General features: G+C 43.6%; 1 protein-coding gene across 1 annotated transcript in view; it reads right to left on the bottom strand.

Annotated features, from left to right (window-relative positions):
* Nucleotides 1-23,052, bottom strand: part of C1qtnf7 (C1q and TNF related 7) — a 90,465-nt gene extending 67,413 nt beyond the window's left edge. The window contains exon 1 of the mRNA XM_051200339.1: nt 22,610-23,052. Within this exon, the coding sequence (XP_051056296.1) occupies nt 22,610-22,622 (13 nt within the window). The 5' untranslated portion in view covers nt 22,623-23,052. The remainder of the gene's footprint in view (nt 1-22,609) is intronic.
* Nucleotides 23,053-24,516: the final 1,464 nt, after the last annotated feature.

Consider the following 24,516-nt stretch of genomic DNA (forward strand, 5'->3'; position numbering starts at 1 on the left):
GAGCATGAACTTTCTCTGACATGGATAATCTCCCATGTCACGCAATTCTTAGTAACAAGTACTGTTCGCTGTGTGGCCAACACCATGATAGGAGCACCTTGAAATGTGGGCGCCGTGTTCATCCTCAAGTGACAAGTGAGGAGTTTGAGGAACTTGCTCAGAGCTAGCTATCCTGCTGCATGGAAACTCAGGCAGCCGGGCTCCCATCCCCTGTACTTTACCATGATGCTGCTTTCCCTTGAGGGGAGGTAAATAGGCAAAGCACATGTTAGACAGCTGGGCTGAGAATCTCTAGAGTGCAAGAGTTTGTGTCTTTTCTTAGGAGAAGGCTGAAGAACTGCTGAGGATCTTTTGGGCTTTGGGGTGGACTAAATGTAACCATTCATACAGAGCGACATCTCTTTCTAGTCTAATGGGAGATTTGAGGATTTGGGAAGACATCTGGAATTTATTTATGCCATATGGATTTTGTAATCCAATATTAAATTCTTATGATGAAGCGCAGTAGACCATATTCGTGATTCTGACTATGTGGGGGCATATGTTTGCAAACTGGACTTTAATATCTTGCTACAGTATTGTTCTGAATAGCCAGGGTCATTCTCTAAAAGGGGAAGAACACATATCTGGAATCATTTTTTATTATTTGTAGACATGGCAGTGGAAGGAACTATAATTCAGAGTATTGCTTCACAGATAATATTGTAAACAATGTAAGTGATTTGCCTATGCTATGATGATAGCACAAAGATAGAAAAGTCCTGTTGTATAACCCTGATCCTGGGGAGACACAGCCTTTGATTAGACAGATGACCTTAGATTGGCATTGCCTTCCTGCTATTCATGTAATTGGGAACTGTTTCTCTAAGCTACTTTGTTTTTTTGCTTGCATGTATGTGTGTTGTGTACATATTATCGTATGTGTTGCTGCACATGTGTGTGGGTATAGAGGATCTCTTTCTTGATTGTCCTCTGATTCATTGGATGGGACAGGGTCTTTCACTGACCTGGAGATTACCAAGATGTCTCTAGTTAGGTAGCTTGTCCTGGGAGCCCCCTTCTCTGTCTCAAGAGCACTGAGATGATGAAATACCTAAAAACTATGTGGGTGTTGGGGAGCAGTCTGGTTCTCATGCTTAGGTGATTAAAGCTTTATTTACAGGGCCACCTCCCCAGCCCCCAAGTGAATTTCTTGACCTTGTTCTATAGGAGAAAATCACCAGAAGGTGTCAGATGAACAGCGTTGGTATGAAGTTGGGAATTTGGGGGTGGTGTGTTGGTATAAAAGCAAAGTGGTAATGTAAGGAGAAGGTGTCATCATCAGTAGTCCTAAGTCTCATGCCAGGGTGATGTTCTTTTTTCTGAGAGTAATAAGAAACTAACAAAAAGTTAACTTTTCTTATTGTAAATGAAGTTTTGTATTGAAGAAAACAAGAAACAAAGATAATACTGTAGAATAATAATAATAATAAAATAATGACAGATAATGCATGGTCTCCCACAAGCTTATGGATTAAAGGCGCAACACACACCTGGGGTGCTATTCTGGCAGATGGCAGATAGAAGGAGGTGGGGCCTGGTTGGAGGAAGAAGGTCCCTGGGACAGGTGCTTGAAAATGTCTCTAGCCCCTTCCCATCTCTCTGTTTCCAGGTTGCTCTGAGAAACTTTCCTCTGCTACACCCTAATGGAGTCCGCCTACCGTGGACTGAACAGAAGCTCAGATGCCTTGAGGCAAAATGCATCTTTACTCTTTGAACTTTATTTTTATTTTTATTTGTCACAGTGATAAAAGTGGTTACATCTTGAACAGATGACTTTTAATTAAAATGTAATCAGATTGTATTCATTCTTCTACACAGTTCTCTATGATCCAACATATATCTATCAATAAAGACTTTCTGATATTATCATCTTTAATGGCTACATAGTATATACATATATATATGTATATATATACATATATAGTGGTTGTACAGTTGAGGCACAATTATTTTTAGTATTATAAGTTTTGATGTCTTAATTGAATCCACATATTAGAGCAATACATATCTTCATAATGAACATTCTTGTAGTGAAATTACTTTTAATGCATGTGTATGATTGTTTTACTGGACTACTTTAAATCATATATTTATTTACTTTTGTGTGTGTGTGTGTGTGTGTGTGTTTGCATAGGTGCACACACGCATGGTATGCTTGTGAAAATAAGTAGACAACTTGTGAGAATGAGTTCTCTCCTTCCACATGTGAGACCTAAGGTCTGAACTCAGGCGTGGGAGCAGGTGCTGTCTCACTAGTTCCCTTTAGGATAAATTATGAGACCCTGAAGGACACGATCTACAAACACAAGACCCGTACATATTGAGAAATCTGTCCCCAGAAAAGTTCTGGGAATTGCCTTGCCCAAAGTTGTTGTTGATGGTTATAAACTTTGACAGATTGACCCAAGAAAGTGATCACGATGTTGAAATTGGAGAGGCTGTGAGAACAATCAGCGTAGGTGCTGAGGGTGGGGGGAGGTGAAGGTGGTGGTGGGGAACGGCTGTCGTCTTGGAAGAGGGAACTCGCAGTCCCTTCCAATGTCTGAAGGGCTGCTCTATGAAAGGAGGGTTACCATGTTCTGTGTCATCGGAAGCACAGAACTAAGATCGATTTGTAGCAGTTCCAGAGAGTCTGAGTTGCATGGCCTGGAGGACAATATGTTAAGTGAAATAGGTCAGAAGCAGAAAGACAGATGCAGCATGTTCTCACTCTCACGCAGAAGATAAAACACTGATCCAATGCAGTGGAGATTAAAATGGTGGCTAACGGAAGCTGGTAAGAGTAGAGAGGGAGATTAGGGGGTGCTGGTTAATGGTTAAACATATTCAGTTAGAGAATTAAATTCTAGTCGTCTATAGATCAGTAGGGTAATTGAAGTGAATAGTTAGTTAATCATGTTTCAAAACATACTACAAAAGAAAGTTCCGAATGTCCCCAAACAAACGAATGACAAGTGTTTGAATTGGTATATCTGCTGGTGACTGACTCTGTGTTCAATCTGCGTTGTATACCTGTTTGGAAATTTCAAATTGCCACTCACCATTCCTCATTCTCCCTTGGCCAGTATGTACGATCATTAGATTATCATGTATAAATTAAAAAAAGAAAAGACAGGGCTGGGTATGTGGCTCAGGTGGTAGCATACTCACCTAGCAATAGGAAGCCCTGTGTTCTACTCTTGAGCACATCATTGAGCACCCATCTGAAGGAATATGCCTGTATCCTACTACTAAGGAGGGAGGAGCAGGAGGATCCAAAGTTCAAGGCCATCCTCAGCCATAGCTACATCATAAGTTCTAAAAAAAAAAAAAAAAAAAACCAAAACCAAAAAAAAAAAAAACAAAAACAAACAAACAAACAAACAAACAAACAAAACAAAACAAAAAAACTAGGCAAAACCAAGCTTAAAATTGTTAGGAAAGGAGTCCGCCTTTTTTGGAAAAATATTTTAATTTAATGCTGATATATGAGAATGGATTATGCTGTATCTTGGAAAGGGTTGAAGATTTGAGATCTTCATCTTTTCAAAGCAAAATACAACTTTGCAAGATTACTGTGTTTCCCTTTGATCCATGGTCCCTTTCAGGCTAGCTAATACTGACAGGCCTTAGATAGAAGCCTAGCTGTGATGTCCCTGCAGATCTGCTGGCCGGGGTTAAAGCGAAGGACTTTACATAGACAGCCTCTCCTCATCATTACAGATGCTGGCACTTCAAACTCACCCTTGGTAACAAATCTGTAATTCTCACATGGATGGTCAGGGTGCTTTGCTAGCTATTTTATTTGCAAGTGTGCATGGCTGAGGTTAAAGATGCCAACGTTTTACCTTCTGTGCTCAGCCCTCATGTTGTAAATGATTGGTTCCCCCCCCCCCCCAGTGAAGTTAGTGTCGAGTTTATGACATTTCTTTCACTCTAGAGTCCTGCTATTTAAAATGGAGGGGCAGGTGAGATTCTTAAAAGGTTAAGAACACTGGCCGCTCTTTCAGAGGACCGGAGTTCAATTCCCAGCACCCACATAGACAACTGTCTATAACTTTAATCCCAGGGATCTAACACCCTGTTCTGATATCCAAGGGCACTGTATGCACATGGTACACAGACATACATGCAGGCAAACCCTCATACATGTAAAATAAAAATAAACAAAACACCACAGAAAACGGAAATGAATAGCTTGCTGTCAGTATTCCTGAGTGCAGGAAGGCTGCGTATTCGAGGAAACCAAATCCGATGAACTTTGCTCATAAACAAACTACAGTGCTCTTGGCAAGAAGCTCAATGTTAACAATTTGACGGTACATGGAAAAGGTGATCTAAACGTTAGTACAGCCAAGATGAGGGTTCATAATGATCGATTGCTAAAGCTGTGATGAAGGCTTTTTGGGGCAGAGCCCTAGACATCTCAGCAACAGGAGTTCATCAGTGGCTCAGTGCTCGAGTTCACTACTCATGATTTTGTATCCTTGACCGCAGTGGACTCCGAGCTGACTGTGTCTGGTAATGTGCTAAGGGTGTGATTTGTAAATCATCCTCACTATTCAGATTATACGACTGTGAGTTCACCTATTGGCTGACAGTTTAAAAGACTTATGGGTTGCTTTTGCCCTCAGAAAGGAACTCTCAATGCCTGATTAGCAACTACAGCCTCAAAGCTTTGGTTACTCGGATTGTTCAAGTGCAGGCTGCCACCTGGCCTCCCAGCTTCATGCAGGGCGGCCATCTTTTTATCTTCTTTTACCTTCAGAGTCTGGGAGTGGGTTCCATTGCTTTCTTGGATTTATCAGGTACTTTGAGGAAAGGAGTCATTCTTTGGAAGGGGTGGAAGCCTGCAGTAGCTGGATCCCGGAGCCTAGAATTCAGACTCTAGGAGTAATGACTGGCCACCAAACGTTCTCAAGGAGGTGCCAGGTACCCTGTCCAGGCTTTTAGAAGTTTGAATGACAACCGTAAATTATCTTCTATGTTGAGATGTATTTTTTTTTAATGCCACAATTCAGTTTCTTACTCTAACGTTTGTTTTAACAGTCTAGTTTTCTTTGTATTGGGTCTACTATGGGCATGGGACTGTAGTAGAGTACTTTCTTGGAGGTATCTGAGATTGGCTTGCTTAGTGCTGGGATGCCACGTGCCTCACAATGTCCCACAGAGGCGCAGAATCATGCGCCACTCAAATGTTGGTAACAATAATGTATTTTCACTCATTTCTGCCCATCATATTATCAGAGATTCCTTTTTCCTCAGTTTCATTTCTAGGGCCAACAACATAATATTGGCCCAATGCAAAATTAAAACATGAGACCCTTGGAAGGCCAGGCCCCTTATTCTTTGCACTCTCTCCCCTGGTCTAGAGGTCTATGAATTATGCCACACGGCTCCTTTATGCGTGAGGGTACTGAGTAAGGCAAGTAGCTGGTGAACTTGGATTTCTCAGGAATCCCACCAGATTCATTTGCTTTTCCTGCCTGGTTCTGTCTACACTGAGTTCTGACCCTGCTCACTCCTATGTCAACTCCTTGGTTTGAGTAAGATGCGGTCATATCCACAGTGTCCCTGGACCCTTGTGTTTCTATTACTGTTCAGAGATGAGTGTACTTGCCCAAGGCCACGTGGCTAAGAGTGAACTCAGTTTAGTTCTTGTTCCCTAGCATAGCTTTCTTGAAACTGTATGACCTTTAAGCAGAGCAAAACAACCATTTACTCCCAAATTCGAGGCCCGGCAAGGATCTTTCCGATATCTAGATTGCTGAGTTCCAACCTGAATCCTCTGGGGCCTCATGTGCATGTATGAGTAGTGAGAGAGTCTGCAGACAATCTCCCTGGAGCACCAGTGGTGCTCCAGCGAGGCTTCCCTTACTGTTCCTGCATGGGGACGCATAATTTAAACTTATGTACTACTGAGTTGGAGGCAGGATATCATTTTTCCTTCACTCTGCCTTTCCCTTCATCTCTCTGCTCGCTGAGGTCCACATGTGTGTTGTGTGTTCTCCCCTGGAAGACTTTCAGGGGTCCATTCCATGTACTGATGGCATTTCCACATCAAAGGCCGAGGGGCTTTAGACCCTTCAGCACGAAGCACACGAGGCTGAGCTCAGGCCACTGGCTCATCTGCAGGGCTTTCCTGCACCCAGGACAGACAACAGCAGAGCCGAAAGGACACCCAGAGCCTTACACAGCTCTGCCCTCCAGAGAGCTGCAGAATGACGAGGGAAAGCCTCCATCTGGCCCCGGACTGCAGTTCCTCCCCTCTGCAGTGCAGTGGCTTAATCTTCCCAAGTTCTGCTCCCCACATGTCTTTGCCTCACACCAGAGCCTTTGATGGCTTCAGAAGAAAACCAGGATCACCTCTGCCTCATGCTCATCCTTCCACAGTCCAAATCCTTGTCTAATCTCTGTCTTTCATCTTACTATTGTTCTCCCAGGACATTCCTTTCTGACTAAAAAGAGCTCCTTGGCCCTCACGGAAGATACCACAGGCAAGTCTCTCCTTCCTTGTCCCTGGTGATCTACATGGGCATTCTCATTCTCATTCTTTTACAAACCTGTCCACCCTTTTCCCCTGTGACAGCTGTGCCTCAGTTTTCCTTGTTGCAAAGTGGGTGTTGCTGGTGATCAGGTGCATATATCAGTCTTCTACAATAACTGCTTTCACAACCAGCGGTGGACAAGCCTATTGAAACCTGTTGTCCCAGCTGTGACTCCTGGGATGTTTCTTATGAAAGCTTTATAATCATAGGAGACATTTGCCTCCAGAGCCAGGATTTTGAGATTCATTGTATAGTTTCTTTTGTGGTTGTTGTTGCCTTCCAAGATGTGGAATGATTTATTTGAATCATTCATGGATTCAAACACATTTTGAAAAACTAGAGAGGTCCAGCTCACATACCCATCTCAAGCATATATTGTAGAGTTGTCTTCCTGTCTCCCTCGGCTTCTTTTTAGGTAAGAAGGCAATAACAACCGTGAGGGGCAAATCCTAGGGGATAATACTAGTATAACATTCAGTTTGAGCTGGGGCCCTCTTCAGGCAGGATGCTTAACCGGTACCTACTTTTCCTCTCTCCTGACAATTGTGGAAATAAACTGTGGATGTTCTGAACAGCAGCCAAGGCCAAATTGCCATAAACTCCCTGGACCAATTTGGTTTGAGACATGTGTTCTGCCAGAGATGGTTGTGTTTATGGGAATATGGTATATTTTCTTTCAGATTCCTGCTAGAACAATTTTTTGAAAAAACATGGACATGTGAACTGAAAAAGAAGTAAATGCTTAGCTAGTCTGTACTTTTTTGGGACATTTTGGCATTTTGTTTTTTTTGGTATTTTTTTTTTTCTATCTGAACCGAACAGTCAAAGTTACAGTCTTATTAAGATTTGTTCTCAAGGAACCTAAATTTGTCCTGGAATGAAGTTGCTAGCAGTTTCCCCCTTTAAATGTAGTGTTAAAGTGTTTTTTTTTTTTTATTAAGGCCATATAAAGTGCCATTTACTCCTTCAAGGGGTTATTGCATCAGCCTTTCTTACAGGGAGGAAGTGGCATTTTGCTCGTTCTCCTCTCATTGCAAAGGAGAACTTGTACTAGTTTCGGTGTTCTGCAGACCAAAGAGAGCGGCTCACTGACACATATTATGCAGCTATTTGGAGCTAATGTTATATTATTATTAGGTTTAATTCTCTTGTAAGTTAATAGAGCAGAAATGAAAGCCCTGTGGATCACAGACACCTGGAGGCATTAGGAGGAGGCCGTGGCTTGCAAATGGGCACTAATCAGTTTTCAGAGCAATCAAAGGACGTGGAGACTGGATTTCCTCAAGAGGAGATGGCCAAATGAGCTGGCACACATGACGCTTTGGCAGGCAGAAGTCAGCAAGGACTCCTTGTACGGGGAGAAGGAAGGAGCAGATGGTGGAGATGGATGGTGCTTGGCACAAGCATTCCTATCAAAACCTGACTGCCCAGAGCTGAGGGAGCAACATTTCCTGATTAGTGGCAGTTATGGGCAATTCCTATTCTGGCTGTTCCTCTGCCACTATCCTGGGCATCTGTGTCAATGAGAGCAAAGACCCAACTCCCTTCTACTTCTCTCTGAGATGGTTTGGACTTGACATTTTCTCCTTTCACTCAGAGATTCTGGTGGTGTTTGGCATATCCTTTGGGGGCATGGCTGTCATCTTTTTGTAGGTTCTGAGAAGAATCCACAGCTTTGCAGGAACTGAGGCTGTGCTTTACATACAGAATATCAGGGTCAAAGACAGTAGGCTTTAGAGGGTCATAGTGACCCAGGCTTGCATCTTAGTTTGGCATCTTACTGACTTTAAGCAAATTTTTGTGCGGTTTTAGTCCTGTTTACTCATCTGAAAAGTTTTCCTCATGTGTAAAATGGAGGGCTGCCATTTTGTGGGCTATTTGTGAGGACAAAGGAGAGGTAATGAAGTGACAAGCTTGACCAGTTTCACAAATAGCAATTAAAAAGAAATATATGATGAGGTGTGAGATAGTGAACCACTTGCTCAAGAGCCTCTGTCGAATCTTTTAGATGAAGGCAAACAGCTTCTCACTATTTAAAAAGTAACTTGTAAACTTAATGTGATTTGGTTTGATTTATTCTGGCTCAGATACTCTCAGGTTTTGCATATTCTAAAAGTCAGTTACACCCCAAAGCTAAATTCTGTGGCTCTGGCTAATTCCTCAAACCTCCTTTCCTCCTGTCCACCATGTTGGTTGAAGAATTTGGCTGTATTTGCTGTAGACATTTGTTGCTGTAGACATTGTGTAGCCACACACGCCTTCCACAGCCCAGCTCTCCTTTCTTCAAAGATCCCAGAAGAGTTCAGCAGGGGCTGCGGAATAACCAGTGTTCTCAAATCAAGGGTGTGATACAGCCTTGGGCACTCAGCAGCTTTCTACAGCACTGGCTGTCACTTTCCATAAAATTGTGATTCTTCACAAACTGCACATTAAAGTCACAGGGGGATCTCTAAAGAATTATACAACCCTCAGTTCCACCCTCAGAGCTCTGACGGTTTGGGAATGGCCTACACTTCAGGGGTCTTGGGGGCTCCCTTGGTAATAGTTAAGGTGCAGCCGGGTTTGAGACGGCCTGGAATGCCCACATCCTTCAGTTACATGGCAGGGTCTCACACTTCCTCCTCTTGCCAGGTGCTTTGGAACCCTCTTTCAGGATCTCACACTAGTTGTGCTTGGAATGTTGTGAAGAAAGGGTGAAGGCAGTGTAATGAGGTTGGAATTGCACCATGAAGCCTACACATGTTGTGTTTAATTAGGATGATCCTTAACTGTGTGTCCACACTGGGGCATTAGAAGGAAAGGAAGGAACGAAGAGGAAACAAAGGGAAGGAAGAAGGAACAAAGGGAAGAAAGCCTGGTGCTTCGTGATTCCGTCAACACCCTGCCTGCTGAGGGTTTATCTTCTAGTCTGTTCTCAATGGGGTAGACAGGATTTTAGCAGTAGCTATGATTTATTTACACAGCCCCTTCCTATTTTACAGGAACCCTGCTACCAGAGGTCTCTGTCTTGAGTGTTTGCAGGCCCTGGGCATCTTGTTAAAGGATGGAAGAAGCACACAATTACCTAGCACAGTACTGAGGGATTTCATTCAGAGGCGAAATGAAAGTACAGACAGGACAAATAGCAAGAGAGCTTAAAGCCTAGATATTTACTCAAAGCCTCTGATTACTGCCAGGGGTGTCTTTGTGTGGCTCCAGGAGATAGAGTTAGTTGCTAGGGGCAGAGAATGGGTGATTTCCGTTTTGATTGATAGGTTTGGTTTATATAAGCCATTGAACATGTTTTTCCAACGATGCTTCTGATTTTAATCTTGTGTCATTACGCATATGTAATCATGTGCCAATTACGCATAGGCATAAGATGGTAAATAGCTTTTTTTTTTTTTCTCCATAAAAGTTTATTTTGAGGATAGTGTTTTCCCTCCTGCACAAGCAGCCTAAACTAGTCTAGGCTGGATTGGCCCACTGCCCTTAGCTTCAAGATACGTTTTGGCCACAAAAGGAATTTTACTAAGTGTTGCTAGGGGCATGACTGGATTGCTTTGGAGAAGGGGTAAATGTAGCTTAAAGTAGGTGGAATCCCAGGTGGCTAGGACATTGTTGGGAGAGTGATGTGCTTATGACCCAAACCAAGCTGGGGTTGAATTTCTAGTCACCTCTGTGACACCTGCCTCATGCATATAGTGAGTCTAATGTACACCTTCTTTTTTTTTAATATGCAGATGAAAAATTAATTCACCAATGATACCAGCTAGAAAATGCAAGAGCTGAACTTCAGAGCCAGCCTTTACCTTCACGACTTTTTGGATTAAATACCAAGCCACTAGCAGCAAAGCATTCAAGTCCCACTGGGATGAGATATTTAAGCTGAAATGGGTCTCAGAGGCAGAGCAGTGACAGCAAAGAAGCAAGGATGAAACATCGGGTGGCTTTGGAGGAGAGTGGAAAAGAGTTCAGAAGACCTGTCCCTCCCTCCCTCCCTCCCTCCCTCTCTTCTTCCTTCCTTCATCTCATTCTTTCCTCCCTAAGCCACCCCCCTGAAGCTGGAATTTGCATCCAGGAAGCTGAAAAAAATCAAGAACCACAGGTCTCCTTTTCCAACAGCATTGCACCAGCATCAACATAAATTGTCCTCATCAGAAGCCTTGTATTTACCATGGAGAACAGCCTTCTAAGCAGGGCTGGAGTGAGACTAACACAGGGACGATCCGGATGTTCAGCAAGAGATTAATGGATTGCTGAAAACAAAATGGAGATATGGGGACTAGCATGTGCTCCAAAAGCAGGGCTGAGTCAAGGCAGAGGGAGAATCCATTTCCTCTCCTTTGGCCCCTTATCCTGCATGCACCAAAGAATACATGGCTGGGCTGCCAGGAAGCCAAATTTCACGCTCAATCATTCTAACTAGACTGGTCCTTTCGGTTCACATATTTTATTTCTTTTCCCTTTCACGGCTCTGATTTTGCGTTTCCATTTCGATTGTTTTGCATATTTCTTCCGCCTTTGCCTAAAATCACATATGAAAGGGCCAACTGGTATTTATGGAATTTATGCTAAAATCCGGGCACTACGCTAGGGACCTGAGTCATCTAGGGACATAGAGACTGCAGGAGATAAAAAGCACAAACGAAAGTGAAGAGGAAGACTGGAGGGGGTGTGTGGAGAAGGTGTCCGAGGGAAACGCAAAACCAGTGGACTTGGAGAGAAAGGAGCTGGAACAAGAGAATGCAGGACAAGAGGGGCAAACAGAAACCGCAGGACGGCATGGTTCAGGGAAGAGAGCAGAGACGAAATGATGGTCCGAGTGAGACAAGGACCCGGTTAAAAACTAGGAAAGAGGGAGGCTGAGTGGCTGCAGAGGGGCTAAGGGCTTTGAGACACCAAGAGCAGATGACACAATTATCCCAGGCAGACTACTTCCCTGGGAATGGGCAGGGAGATGTATTTTGCATATTTCCTGCTGAGCCTCAAGACAAAAGATGGGAGGATACAGCTCCATTGACCAACAGATTGTATATCCGTTTATGTAGTTGTGGCTTCTGACTGATGTAAGGCTTTGGGCCTTGCAGGGGCAGGGGCATCATGTGAATGTTATAATGGTGTTTACAGACTATGGGTGCTTTTTGTTGGATGGGTGTATGTTGCAACATTATGCTGCAGCTGGGGACATCTGCCTATGTCAGGCCGTGGTGCTAAGTGTGCCTGGGACGTCTTACCCAGCAAGAAAACAGGGTTTTCAAATAGTTCTATGTGACAGCCAGCTGAGCCATGGAAAAGTGCTTTCTGTAAGTCAAACATGTCACAAGTATTCCTGTGTGTGTGTGAACAGAAAGGGAGGAGGAGTGGGTTGAAGGAGGCAGGTAAAGGGGAGGTAGGGGAGGGGACAGGTGAGGTGGGAAGGAAAATGTGGTTGGGATGTAAAAACAAATACATTTCTAAAATTTAAAACATAGAATCTCCGAAGATTTGGCACTGCTAGGCCTTATTGTCTTTCCTTGGACACCATGGTCAGAGCATGTGGCTGAAGCTGTCTGCTTCAGCTAGAGCATATACTTCCCACTGTCTGGGTTGTTCCCATTTGTGTGTTGCACCTGCTTACTCCTGAAGATGTATGGCCATGACTGCTGACTCAGTGTATTGCCCAGAAATATGCTGGTGTCATATTGACAGTGTACTTTTGGGAAATGGTTATCTTTTCTTTCATGGACAGAAGCATCAGAGAAGGAGCGTTGAATTGTGTATGCAAATAGCAAGCAGGAATCATCCCAAACTGGACACACATATGCCCCACTCTTTATGGAGAATAACAGTCTAAAACCCAGTCCCAAACCTCACCTAACACAGATCTCTGTATATTACGGGTTTTTAAAATGTGTTTTTAATAACATTTTGTAGCGGCATCTTCCTTGCCAGTGTATTTGTGTTAGTGACCACACCCTTTGGCCTCGGCTTCAGGCGTATATGGAACAAGAAAGAGATAATCGTGAGATGGGGCTCGACACCTCTCTCTCTCTCTCTCTCTCTCTCTCTCTCTCTCTGGTCGTAGATTGGATTGGAAGGGCAGAGAAAGGCTGTGGTGGTTCATATTATTATTATCTGTGTAAGTTGTTCCTCAATAAAACACCCATTTATCATTTACCTTGGGTCTAGTGAAACATGATCATGCGCCTTCAATTGGCATCCAACGTGAAGCTTGAACCCATGACCCTGGGATTAAGAGTCCCATGCTCTACCAACTGAGCTAGTCAGCCAGAATTCCATGAGCCAGAGTCAACCGCAGCCAGCCTCATTGCATTCTGGTGGCCTTAATTTATATCTTAGGTATGGTAAGAGGTTAACAGCATTAATAATATCAATAATGAAGACCAATTAAATCAGTGTTAAGTAAAATAGGGTTACTTGAAGGTGTACACTGTGAGGTGAGAACACTCAGTTTGATCACTGGGAAGGCTACTAAATGATTAGTCCATGGGCAGAATATACACTATTAAATGATTAGTCCATGGGCAGTATATACAGAATGGATACTCTGGACAAAGGACTAATCTGTGTTCCAGGAAGGAGAGTGCAGGAAGCTGTGAGGTTTTACATATTATTCAAATGGTATACAATTTAAAAATTGAGAGTTGTTCATTTATGGAACTCTATTTAATAATCTCCTCAGGCCAGGGATGGCTGCCAAATGGGGCTGATCTACAATGAAACTGTAGAAAGCGGAGCTGTGGATAAGAGAGACCTGATATGAAAAAGCAAGCCAGCCTAGAATGTGCTTGTCATTTTGCCCTCCCAGTATCATGGAAATATGTTCAGCTTGGCTGAAATGGTCTTCCTTGACATGTTTACACTCTCACAAATGTCTCTTCTGAGTCCCTGGCATGTTTGTATTACTCCTGCTTGTATTCATTAAATTAGGTGTTTTGTCTGGAGAGAAGATATCCACCATAGCAAGGGGCGAGGGGAAATGATCCAGCTTGCCTAAAGGATGGAGCTCCTCCTCCAGTAACTCATTTGTGGTTACCTTCCAGTCTTCACTTTTTCTCACATGGTTTGTCAATACACCCAGTGAGCTGGGGAATAGGTATACATTGGTCCCGTTGTCAAGGAGGAATAGTGGCTCAGATGGGTTAAAAGACTTACACACTGTCACAGAGCAGGGAAAGTCAATACTGTGGCTCCATACAAAAAGATCATAATTCCAGATTCTTAATTATTAGCAATTCTAATATGGGTGAAAATGAGCGTTGTTAGAGCCACTTTAAGAGACAGAATGCATTAGTTGATTTTTATTTTTTCACTTATGGGCTTATGGGTGCAAATTTAGCATTACTAGAAGGAGGCTTTTCGTCAAAGAGCCTAATTGCTCTGCTGGACTGTGGGTTCCAGACAATAACCTAGATGGTAGTTAGCGTAGCCCCAGGAGACACCCGACTTTCCATATGAGTCTCAAATTGATTTCTTTACTTCTTCATTTTCCCCAGTGCAAACCTTCAGGTAGCCTCTGTACTTTAGGACATAGAGGTGGATTTGGTTTGTTTACTGATATCAGTGTGTTGGGATCTGGAATCACCTCTGGAGAAGCCTACATCCCTGTGAGGGGTGATCTTGGTTAGGATAACTGAAGTCAGAAGACACACCACTGAAGTGGGCCCCATTCTCTGGACTTGGGACCTGGACTGCACAAAAGGGAGGAAGCTAGCTGGGCATAAGCATTAGCGACTCTCTCCTTACCTACTGCAGCTGCAACATGAGCTGTGTCTGCAAGCAAGCGCTAGCTGCCTTGGTTTCCCAGCCATGGCTGCCTGTACTCTTGAACGGAAAGATAAAATAAACCCCTCCTTCCTCAAGTTGCTTTTGTCAGAACACTGTGTCATAGTAACAGGGAAAGTAGACATCAAGACAAGAGATGGGGAGGTCATTTGGAACCTGGGCTCAGGCCTGGAGTTCTCTGTCAAGGGAGAGCACACATACATCCACAGCAAGCCACAAAGTACAGGGAAACATTCTTCCCATAAATAGAAACTTTGAGGAGGTGGGGAAGACAGGCAGAGGAGCCGGACCTTCCCTTTGCGTGAGAAGGCAGACTAAGGACAATCATAAGCCCTCAGTAATGGCCAAATTCTGATATAATGAAGAACTTTCTAATGGTTTATGGCTTTTCACAGAACGGCTTGTTTTATTAGGCATCAGCATTTTGTTCCTGCTGGTATTAAAGCTGAAAGTAAAGTCTGTATCTTGGATGGAGTTTAAAGTCCATTTGGATAGCATCCACTCTTGACCACAGGAGCACTGTGTATTCAAGGACCTAGAATGCAAATTTCTTCAAGAAAACGAAGAGTTTTTACATTGTATCTCCAGATTACATTGGGATCATAGGACGTTGCAGTTCTTAAATGGGTTGATAGGATTCGTTAATGGAAATGAACTCAGAGTCTTCAGACCTCTGTTAGTAGAGAGAAGGCTGCTTTAGGAATCAAGAGCTGGCTGCTCAGAAGAGTGGGATTTATGGAGGAGAGTAGAAGACATGAAGGAGGCAAGGGGGGGTGCTCAAGAGATAGATGTTCAAAATTCCCACGTCAAGACCCTTTGAACTGCTATGACAGGATACTGGAGATTGGACAGTTTACAAGCAACAAACACTAACTTCTGGAGGCTGGGAGTCTCAGTTCAAGGAGCCCTTATCTATTAAGGTCCTTGATGCTGTGTTATTTTATTTGAGAAAGCAACATGAGCACACACATGCAATAGAACTCTCCACAAGAAAATCCTGTGCAGGGGGCATCAATCCACTTAAGACAGGGAGTCCACATGACTGACCTCATTCCCCCCATTAAGCTCTGCCTTCCAATTTTTCACTTCCACTTTTCAATACCTACACTGAAAGCATAGCATTCCCCAAATCCACACCCAGACACATGCTCTTTATTTTAGAGGGAACAAAGAAACAGCAGTAATCCTGGAAGCTGATATAATGCCTTGGTAAACAAGTTAATGCCAAGCCAGGTTAATGGCAAATGAGAGCTCAGAATGGAATGAAATAGAAATTACTTCATAAAGTCTTGTATAAATAAATTAATGTAGGAAAAAAAAACCCGCAACACTCTAAAAAAAAGCACCCTAATTTAAGAGGCTAAGCTGTTTGGAGGATGTCGGCTATTAGCAAGTAAATAGTGTTTTAATGACTGCTCTTGAGTTTTGTCTGAGACCATCTGGTAGCAATGTGTTTCAGGGTGACAGGAGCAGCTCTGGCTTTACGTTATTGGTAGAATGTGGGGAGGGTGGGGATCAAAATCTGCATCAGTTTGATGCTGCTCTGTGGTGAGTTGTTCATTAGTTAGAAGTCACTTTCCTCTCCTGAGTTAGAGGCAGAAGGCAGAAGAATGGATGGGAAGTCAATCTCCTTACTAACTCTACACTGGCTAACATCCTTTACCTTGTTGCTGTCTCTGCAATGGGACTGGCTCGTCCATCTGCCACAGGTGAAACATGAGACTGGGTAATAAGTCGTTGCAGGTGTGTCTTACTACATAAGGTATAAACTCTATAGTGATAGAAGAATTGAAGATGCATTTTAGGGGCTGGGGAGATGGCTCAGTGGTTAAGAATGCTGATTGCTCTTCCGGAGGACCAGGGTTTGAATCCTATGCACCTACATAGCAGCTTACAATGGTTTGAAAGTTCAATACCACGGGACCCGGTGCCCTCTTTTGGCTCTTGAGGCTCCAGGCATGCACTTGGTGCACAGACATACATCCAGGCAAAACATCTACACACATAAAACAAAATAATAAAACATTTTATTTTAAGTGAAGGCAGTTACTGAAGGATTAGCCAAGAACAGAGTTCTCTACTGCTAAACAAAAAGTGAGGAATTCCTTCTGGGATTCTGTGCGGCAGGGTAGAAAATGTGTAGATACTTTTTGAGATAGATGTAATGCCAGTGCAAATACTTGTTCCGTGGGCTGGAGAGAAATGGCTGAGTTAGTAACATGCCTGCCATGCAAACACAGGGATCTGCGTTCAATTTCTAGTACGTACCCATGATTTAAAATCTGAAAGTGGTGCTAAGTGAGCTTGGTGGCATGCTCTTATGATCCCAAAGCTGAAGAGGCTGGGGTGGTCATTGGGGCTTAATGGCCAGCCAGTCTAGGACCACAGAGAAACCCTTCCTCAAAATAAATAAAAAAGTAAATAAATGGTGGATGTTTCTTGAGGAACAATATCCACATTGCCTTCTGGCATCTATATACACATGCACACAAGCATGCATATGCATGCAAACATGCACACACACATACGTGCACACATATACTAACTTATGCAAATTTCTCACCTTCTCTTGTCTAAAAACAAGGGTGATGTGGCCATGGTTTGTACGCAGTGATGGCAATGTGGCAGGCACTTGACTAAAGGACACTATTGATGTGAACATAGTAAATACTTGATTTGGCAGAAGCTTGTAACTTCGAAGGATTTGTTTTGTTAACTAGAGCAGAGCACATTTCCTGGGTGATTATTTAATTGCCAGCAGGAAAACAACAGGGTCACTTTCTGAGATGTTACTGTTTGTGGGCTCTCCATCTCCACCTCAGTGTTTCAAGGGTGTTACCAGATCCTTTGTGCCTCCTTGTTGCAAGTAAATAGAAAACTTTGCCTTTTTTAAAAAAAGAAAGTTTCAGTTTAACAAGGACAATATCCAACAACATTCTAAACCAAAGGGAAAAAAGGTCACAAGGCCCCAAACCCACACAGAGAAGTGTAGATAACAGTGAAATTGGATGTAGGAGAGGCTGTCCTTTCCAGGGAAGGGCACACCAATTAGTTGTTTGGTGTCAAATGGTCAGCCTTGAAAACATATGTCCAAGTAACACCATACAGACACAACAGGTTGTCTTTAGGGATATATCTGTACATACAAATCTGTATATGCATACAATAACAGTTAATGAAAAAAAGAGGCCATGAATTAGAAGGGAAGCGAGGAGCAGCATATGGGAGGGCTTGGAGGGGCAAAAAAGGGAAAATGTAATTAAATCACAACCTCAAAACAAAAAAAAATTGACAACAACAACAACAAAATCATTTAAAAGAGGTCCCTAGCTTCAATGTGTACGTGAGGGAGGGGAAGATGAAGGGCGTTTGATGAGAGGTTTTTCCAGACCTGGCAGACTTGGGCTGAAGAATCAAGGAGAAATCAATGTGTCTATCCAGCAGGGCTTGTCATATCTCAGAGACCAGGGCTGCTCAGACGTGGGGCTCAGCCATCTTTTCAGCCATCCCCAGTGCGTAGCCAGGGGTTGGAAGTATAATCCAAAGCCCTGAAGGGTCATGGAGTGGACAAGGCCTGGTGTAACGGGTGTGAACAAGGTTTTCCTGACATCTTTGTCTGATCGAAGTGCTGGCAGCACCAATAATTTCTAAAGCCCAAATCCTGCTGGCGTGGATTCTTAGAATCGGACTTCAGGTGAATTAAAGAGAGGATGGGAATGTGACATTTCTTGCAGCCCTCCCTCTGCTTGAGGTAAATTTAAGGTCCAGGCCTGCTCTATTTGTAAGGCATTGGGGAATCAAGGGGAATTAATTCCTGATCTCTGAATGCCATCACCTGGGGTGTTGCATAGGCTCCGAAAGCACCCCCAGGAGGGATACCGTTCAAAAAACTCCGAGAATGTGATCCAAGCTGCAGTCAGAGTTCTCAGACACAGGGGAATTTATTTTTACAAAAGGCAGACAGCCAGGAAGAGGGACTTAAGTCCCTCCGGAAGGGATATATTAAAATACCCCACCACCATCGCCATTGCATGCCAATACCATGATTATGTAAACTCATAAAACTTTTGTAGATCCAAAGGTTGTTTTGGAAATGTTCCTGCTTGATATGAGCTAAAAGTCTGGAACCCAGTGATGGAACTGGGAACAATATAGTCAATGATTTCCATTAAAGTGCTTAGAATGCTATCTTCCTAAGTGTGGACTGGGAGGGCTCTTCTGGCTCAGCCAGCCCCTCCCGTCTCACTGGCTTTGAGAAGGAGGCCTCTCAAATGTGGAATGTGGATCTGGTGAGGCCTGAGGGCTGCTATCTCAAAGACTCTGTACCCTTTCTCCCCATAACTTCTGCTGGAGCTCCAGCGCCTCGTGTCTCTCCTGGACACACCTAGCCTTCTAGCATGGCTTTCTGTCTGTTCTCATCATTTTGCTGCCTTGTTTACAGACATTCAATGGTTATTCCATGAAGGACATCAAGGCTTTTAGGAGTTGCAGCAGTGTCTGACCTTCTTCAGTTCTCTGTGGCTATATTTTATTGTCAGGGCTGCCCTTTGGCCACTCCTCAATTCTCCCCTCTACTCCTTAGGCCTGTCCTCTCTGCCTGGAATTCCCCACCCACCAGTCCTCGTCCTTTAAGGATCATATTACATGTTCCCTAATTTGAGGAATCTTTCCTGGCTAGGGCCAAGGCATCAGATGTACTTCAGTTTGAGACACCCCCCTTTGGCACGTAGGCTCTGAAAGATTAGGGAGTTTTCTGAGTTCCTCTGGCTCAGTTTTCTCATTTGTGGGATGAGTCATCTGCTTTCACCTGAGGGGCAGACATTAGGAATGGGCTAGCCATATTGTGAATGATGGACTGGGATTCTTTGTACATGTCCATCATTAAGGAATGTGGCTGGCTATTCTGATTATCTGGTTTTCTTCTTCTTCTTCTTGGAGTCTCTCTTACATTCCATATTACAATGATTGAAATTTGTATTTCAGATCTTAGTACACATTTTATTCCCTCTCTTTAGAAGTCTCTGGAAGGGAGATAGTTCCTGCTGACTTAGCATGGACCCTCTGCTCACTTGGGTCCTTGGCCAGTAGGTGGAAACTGTCTTTTCCAGTGTTTACCCACTGACAACTATTTTTTTTTAGTTTTCTGCCCCCTTTCCATTTAAAAGTTGAAGATGGATTTTATAACTCCGTTTTCTTGGACATGAGAATCTCATCTGGGCTTCCAGAGATAGGGTAGTTTGTGAAGTAGCCAGCGAGAACTGGTATATTTCTATTAAGCCTTGGGAAACCTTATACAACTTTAGGATATTTGTTCACAGCTCACTTGTTTCTCAACATGCATTTTTTTTCTCCTCAAAAAAGACCCCCCCAAAAGCTTCTTGGTGTAATGACTTTGGAAAACATTAGGTTCCAATGATCCCACTCATGGAGAGCCAGAGGACACATTCACCAGCTAAAATGGGAAGAGGTCTTGCAGTCAAACCAGCTCTGAATTGCTGATGACTGCTGACATTATCAAGCTGTCACAGCAGGCACTCTGAGAAAGGCCCTCACACAGACTCTCTAAGACAATCCTCAGAACACCCTCAGAAGATGGATATACTTGCTATTCTCATCTAAGGGACGAAAACCCTGACATTTGAATGGGTCCACACTCATACATCAGGGCAAAGGCTGGGATTTGATGCCAGACATCTACAAAGTTGGAACCAAATGCCTTGCGTCACTGTGGTGTAGCTTTCCACATTCCCAAAGTTGCCTGACCAAGCCATACATAGAACTCTCCTCTGACTAATAGCCACGAAGCCAGTTGCCTTGGAACTCACTTTGGGAAGGAAACAGATTTACCACCCAAATATCTTCCCGTCGGAGAGCTGAGGTGTTTTTTACACCTGTATGCCAGGGTGCCCTCATTTGGCTTTTCTCATGGCTCAGCCTCGAAGGCTAGTTCAATGGTTGCTGTCTTGGAACGTCTCAGACTGAAGCAGGCTGTGGTACCGGCATTACTTGGTGTTCTTACGTTGCCATCATTGCTGTTATTGCTACCATTCCTTATAAAGCACATTACTGAAGTGCCGGGCACACGGTAGACCCTCAAGGAAGACTTGTTGAACAAGATGGAGTTCCTTCTCTAGCCCTTGGACTTTTGACCCTTAAGCCTGGCTTGTCAAGTCTGGACTTCAGGCAGATTCTATATCTCACAAACTTGGCTAAGCCTGGTTCACACAAAAGCAGGTCAGACAGGTAGCCACTGCCCTACTGGCAGCTGAGTAGTCAACATTCTCCTCTCATCATTCCTGGAAGAGGCTGCTTCTATCTCCCAGCTACTGTAGCAAGCTCACAATTAGTTCACCTCGGGTCTGTCTCATGAAGACCCTTTTGGAGACAGCCCTGACAGGTTGCTTTCAGGGCCATGTCCATATTTCATTACAAATCCTATGTGGCTGAATCTCGGATAAGTCAGCTGGCTTGGGGATTTTTGTTAGCAACCCTTATTGCTTCTGTTTTCATCTTCACAGTGTATGTGTGTGTGTGGGGGGGGGGGAGGGTACAGGAGAGTGTGGTGTGTGTGTGCTTCTAGGACTCTGGGGTGGGACCTGGCAAGTTTGGCTTCCAGAGATGCCGCCAGCCTCTGTGGGAGCCCATGATGGGAGAGCACGTCATGCCATACGGCGCATTTTTAGGCCGCACCCATCCCCAGGGCCCACTCAGGCGCCATGTAAGCATTGGCTATCCAGCTCTCTAGCTGCCTGAGATGAGGTCATGGGTGGGGTACTGGGGACCCCCTCCAGATAGGGTGGGGGCTTCCTCTACTGTCCAGGGGTGGGCCCAAAGGACTGGGAAGGAGGCGGAGGTGAGAGATTTGCCTGCCTTCTGCTCCCTGGTAGTGGTCTGTAGGCTGACATAGGTAGCGTAGAGGAAGAAAAAGAAAGCAGGAAAGATACAGAATAGAGAAGTCTATGGATTGGCAGCCGTGAGCTACTTACCCCATTTGCAGTAATGGGTAAAGGGAGGTAGCTAACAAATGGTGTTCCTCGACCACCTTGCCAGGAGCTAATAGAGTCACCTCCTTGCTTTTATACAGTAATGACTTTACTCTGACCTTAATCAACAAGACCCCAAGGCAAGGGAAGTCAGAGCAATCCTCGTTATGTAACTAGACTTTGACAGGGAAGGAAAAAAATAACAAGAAGGTAGAGGCTTTCTTAGCTTAGTGACTTCGGCAATCGCTCCCATTCCCTCCCAGTCCTAACTACCTTGGTTGCTAATATTTCTCGCAGACTGAGGATACCTCCATGTTCCAACCACCTCAGCTCAATCAAACCCACAGTGCTTTAACCTCTGCCTGAAAGCACATACATATCTGAGCACATGGAACAATGAATGCAGGGCTCTGCTAAAGATTTTAGCCCACTGGATCCATCTTCTGATCTCAGTGGATATCTGGGGTGAGGCTAGGGGGGTGGGGGAGAGGGCTGCACCTGGAATTCTGCCTTGGAAAAAACAGGAACTCACTGACAACAGAGTGTTTCTCCGGGAAATAGAAGGATGCACGAAATATTCATAACCCTCCACCCCAGGATGCTTCTCAGCAAATCAAAACATGGAAAAACAAACAAACAAACCCAACAAGAGCTTTCTGAAGGCAGCAGTTGACAAGTCAGTCACCCTACGCAGATGACAGCACCCTCAGCCGACGTTGACTTCAGCTAAAAATTGTCCTGTCATGTTCAACTGTTTTGTTTATTTTTTCCACGCCAGGGAGATAAAGTTAATATTAGTAATATATTCCCAGGTTCTTACAAGAAACAGCCACATGATTTCTTTAACTGTAGAAAATGTATTCCATAAAACAGTAAGTCACAGTAACCAGGACTGAGAGACATTTTGCAGTGTTACTACAATCTACGAGAAGGCTTCCTGAGTTCTAAGGCTCTCTGCTCTGGGAGGTGAGTTGTGTACAGACACAGAGATCTTGACTGTACATTAGCCTGCTGCCCACTGGACACTGTGCTCAAAGTCTGGGGGTTTCAGGGAAGCCCTCCCCCACCTTTCCTAAGAGACACAGCATTCTATACAAAGCTGCTTGCCACACCAAGCGGAATAGAAAGTAGGAGACACCGCTCCTGAGACTTTCCAACCTCTGATTTATCATTTGTTGACACTCTGTCCACACGGTCCCCCCACCTCCTTACAAGTAACTGTCTGTGGTTCTTCCTGCAAATATTTTTATAAAGTCTAAGAGAAAGAGTGTAGTAAAAACCATAGCTTACCTTTCCTGGGCATTGCTGGGTTCAGACTTCTCCCCCAAACATGAGACTTCTTTGCCTTGGTTCTCCCATGAATTTAGAAAGCATTAAAAAGTACTCAGAGCAGAAACGTGTTTACTACTGAAGCTGCTCCGCAACGATGCAGAGAAGTATGTTGGTGAAAAGTAGAGGATGTGTGAAGCTCGGAGCTCATGCTGTCGGAAGAAGTTCTGCGACCGTCTTTCTCAGTTTAAGCAGCCTCCCACTCCTTCTCCCAGGCACTTGCCAACTTCTATAATTTAAAGCAACTGCGATCCTTCCCATAATACTCACATTTCAAAGAGTTTACTATATACACTCGTTAGTCATGAGGAGGAGTGGGCAAGGTTCTTCTGCAAACCCCAGATGGAGGCAGATGCAAAGCGAGGGTCTCAGGTATCCGGAGGATTTTTCCATCCTGCTGCAGCCATTGCTGTTCGCACCATGTGGATTCACATCGCTGTAGCCTTTAAAGCTGTTATCTAGAGACCGACTGGCATCATTTTCCTGAAGCAACAAAAGCAGTCAGGAAAGGTTATGCAGCAAACTTAGGAAAGGGGGCTAAAGCAGTGGAATCATGCCCACACATCACTTTTGTTAACAGGAGTGTGTCTCTGTGACTTGTCCTTAATTGTTGCACCCGACGTTTTCACGAAGCAGGAAAATATTTAAGATGTTATTTGCATTGGTCTTGTTTAAGCATTATTCCACATGTGCATCATAAATCTAGGAAGGATACATACTTTGCAAATTATGTCTATGTAATTGAATAAATCTTCTGATATTTTAGCCTGTAATCAGAATAAATCTTCTGGCATTTTAACTGGTGAATGTGTTGTATATTTTACTATCCATTCTTCCCACTGTCAACATGCACACACACATGCACACACACTTGTGAATTAAAATAATAGCCAACTTTTAAAGCACTTAAACATATTTTAGGGTATATGAAAATAACTCTTGCTTAGTGCCTGCTAAGTAATCTGTGCTCAGTAAATACTAAATAGAGTGATGCTTATGTTTGTTATCATTTAACAGTTTGTGTCCATTTTGATTAGTATGCACAATCCCCTTCACAATGATCAATAGGTCACAGTTGGTTGAGAAATCAAAATAGGTCAATGCATGGCTTTGACAAACAGATAGCTGTGCAATAAAATCCCCTCAACGAATAGAAAGCATTACTTAGACAAATAAGCCATTCAAGAATGACCAGAAATATCAACATGGACACAATATATTATGTATGCTAGCTGCACAGAATTAGTCAAAAAATTAAATAAGGACTTCCTTATTTTAAAGGCTATCAACCCCTCCCTTGGATTTAGAGTTCATTCAAGTAATGGCTACACAATAGATAGCATTTAAGTATTTTATAGTATATAAATAATAAGTACAAACAGAAATGACCTAAGCCTACAAAGCTGTGAGTTTTCTGTGCCGAGAATCAGAGGAATGATGGGGCCACCTTTGCTTGGGTTTCTGCTGAGGCGTGGTCTTCAGGCATGACACATAGTGTGGGGGGGGGGGGAACTGAACTCACATTTCCTGTAATCCTGAATGTTGCCAAATGTTCAAAAAGTGTGAATATGAAAGTGTAAATACAAATGTTTCAAAACAATGCATATGTGCTTACCATAAAACATTTATTTGATAAATATTATTCAGGTGCCTTTCTATGCATGAGGAATTTAGTAAGTCCTCTTATGATGTTTACCACTGAAGCTAGCATGACCATCCTGACCAGTGCCCAAGCTGATGATAGAGATGAATGCTGCTCTATCATTTGATGGCAATAGATAAATGTGAGGGACTGGATGCAGGGTCAGAAAAGCAACAATCCATGTCCTGAAGTGGCAAAACCTTTGGTGATCTTGACAACAACAGTA

The sequence above is a fragment of the Phodopus roborovskii genome, unplaced genomic scaffold (genome assembly GCF_943737965.1).
Source record: "Phodopus roborovskii unplaced genomic scaffold, PHOROB, whole genome shotgun sequence".
Lineage (NCBI taxonomy): Eukaryota > Metazoa > Chordata > Mammalia > Rodentia > Cricetidae > Phodopus > Phodopus roborovskii.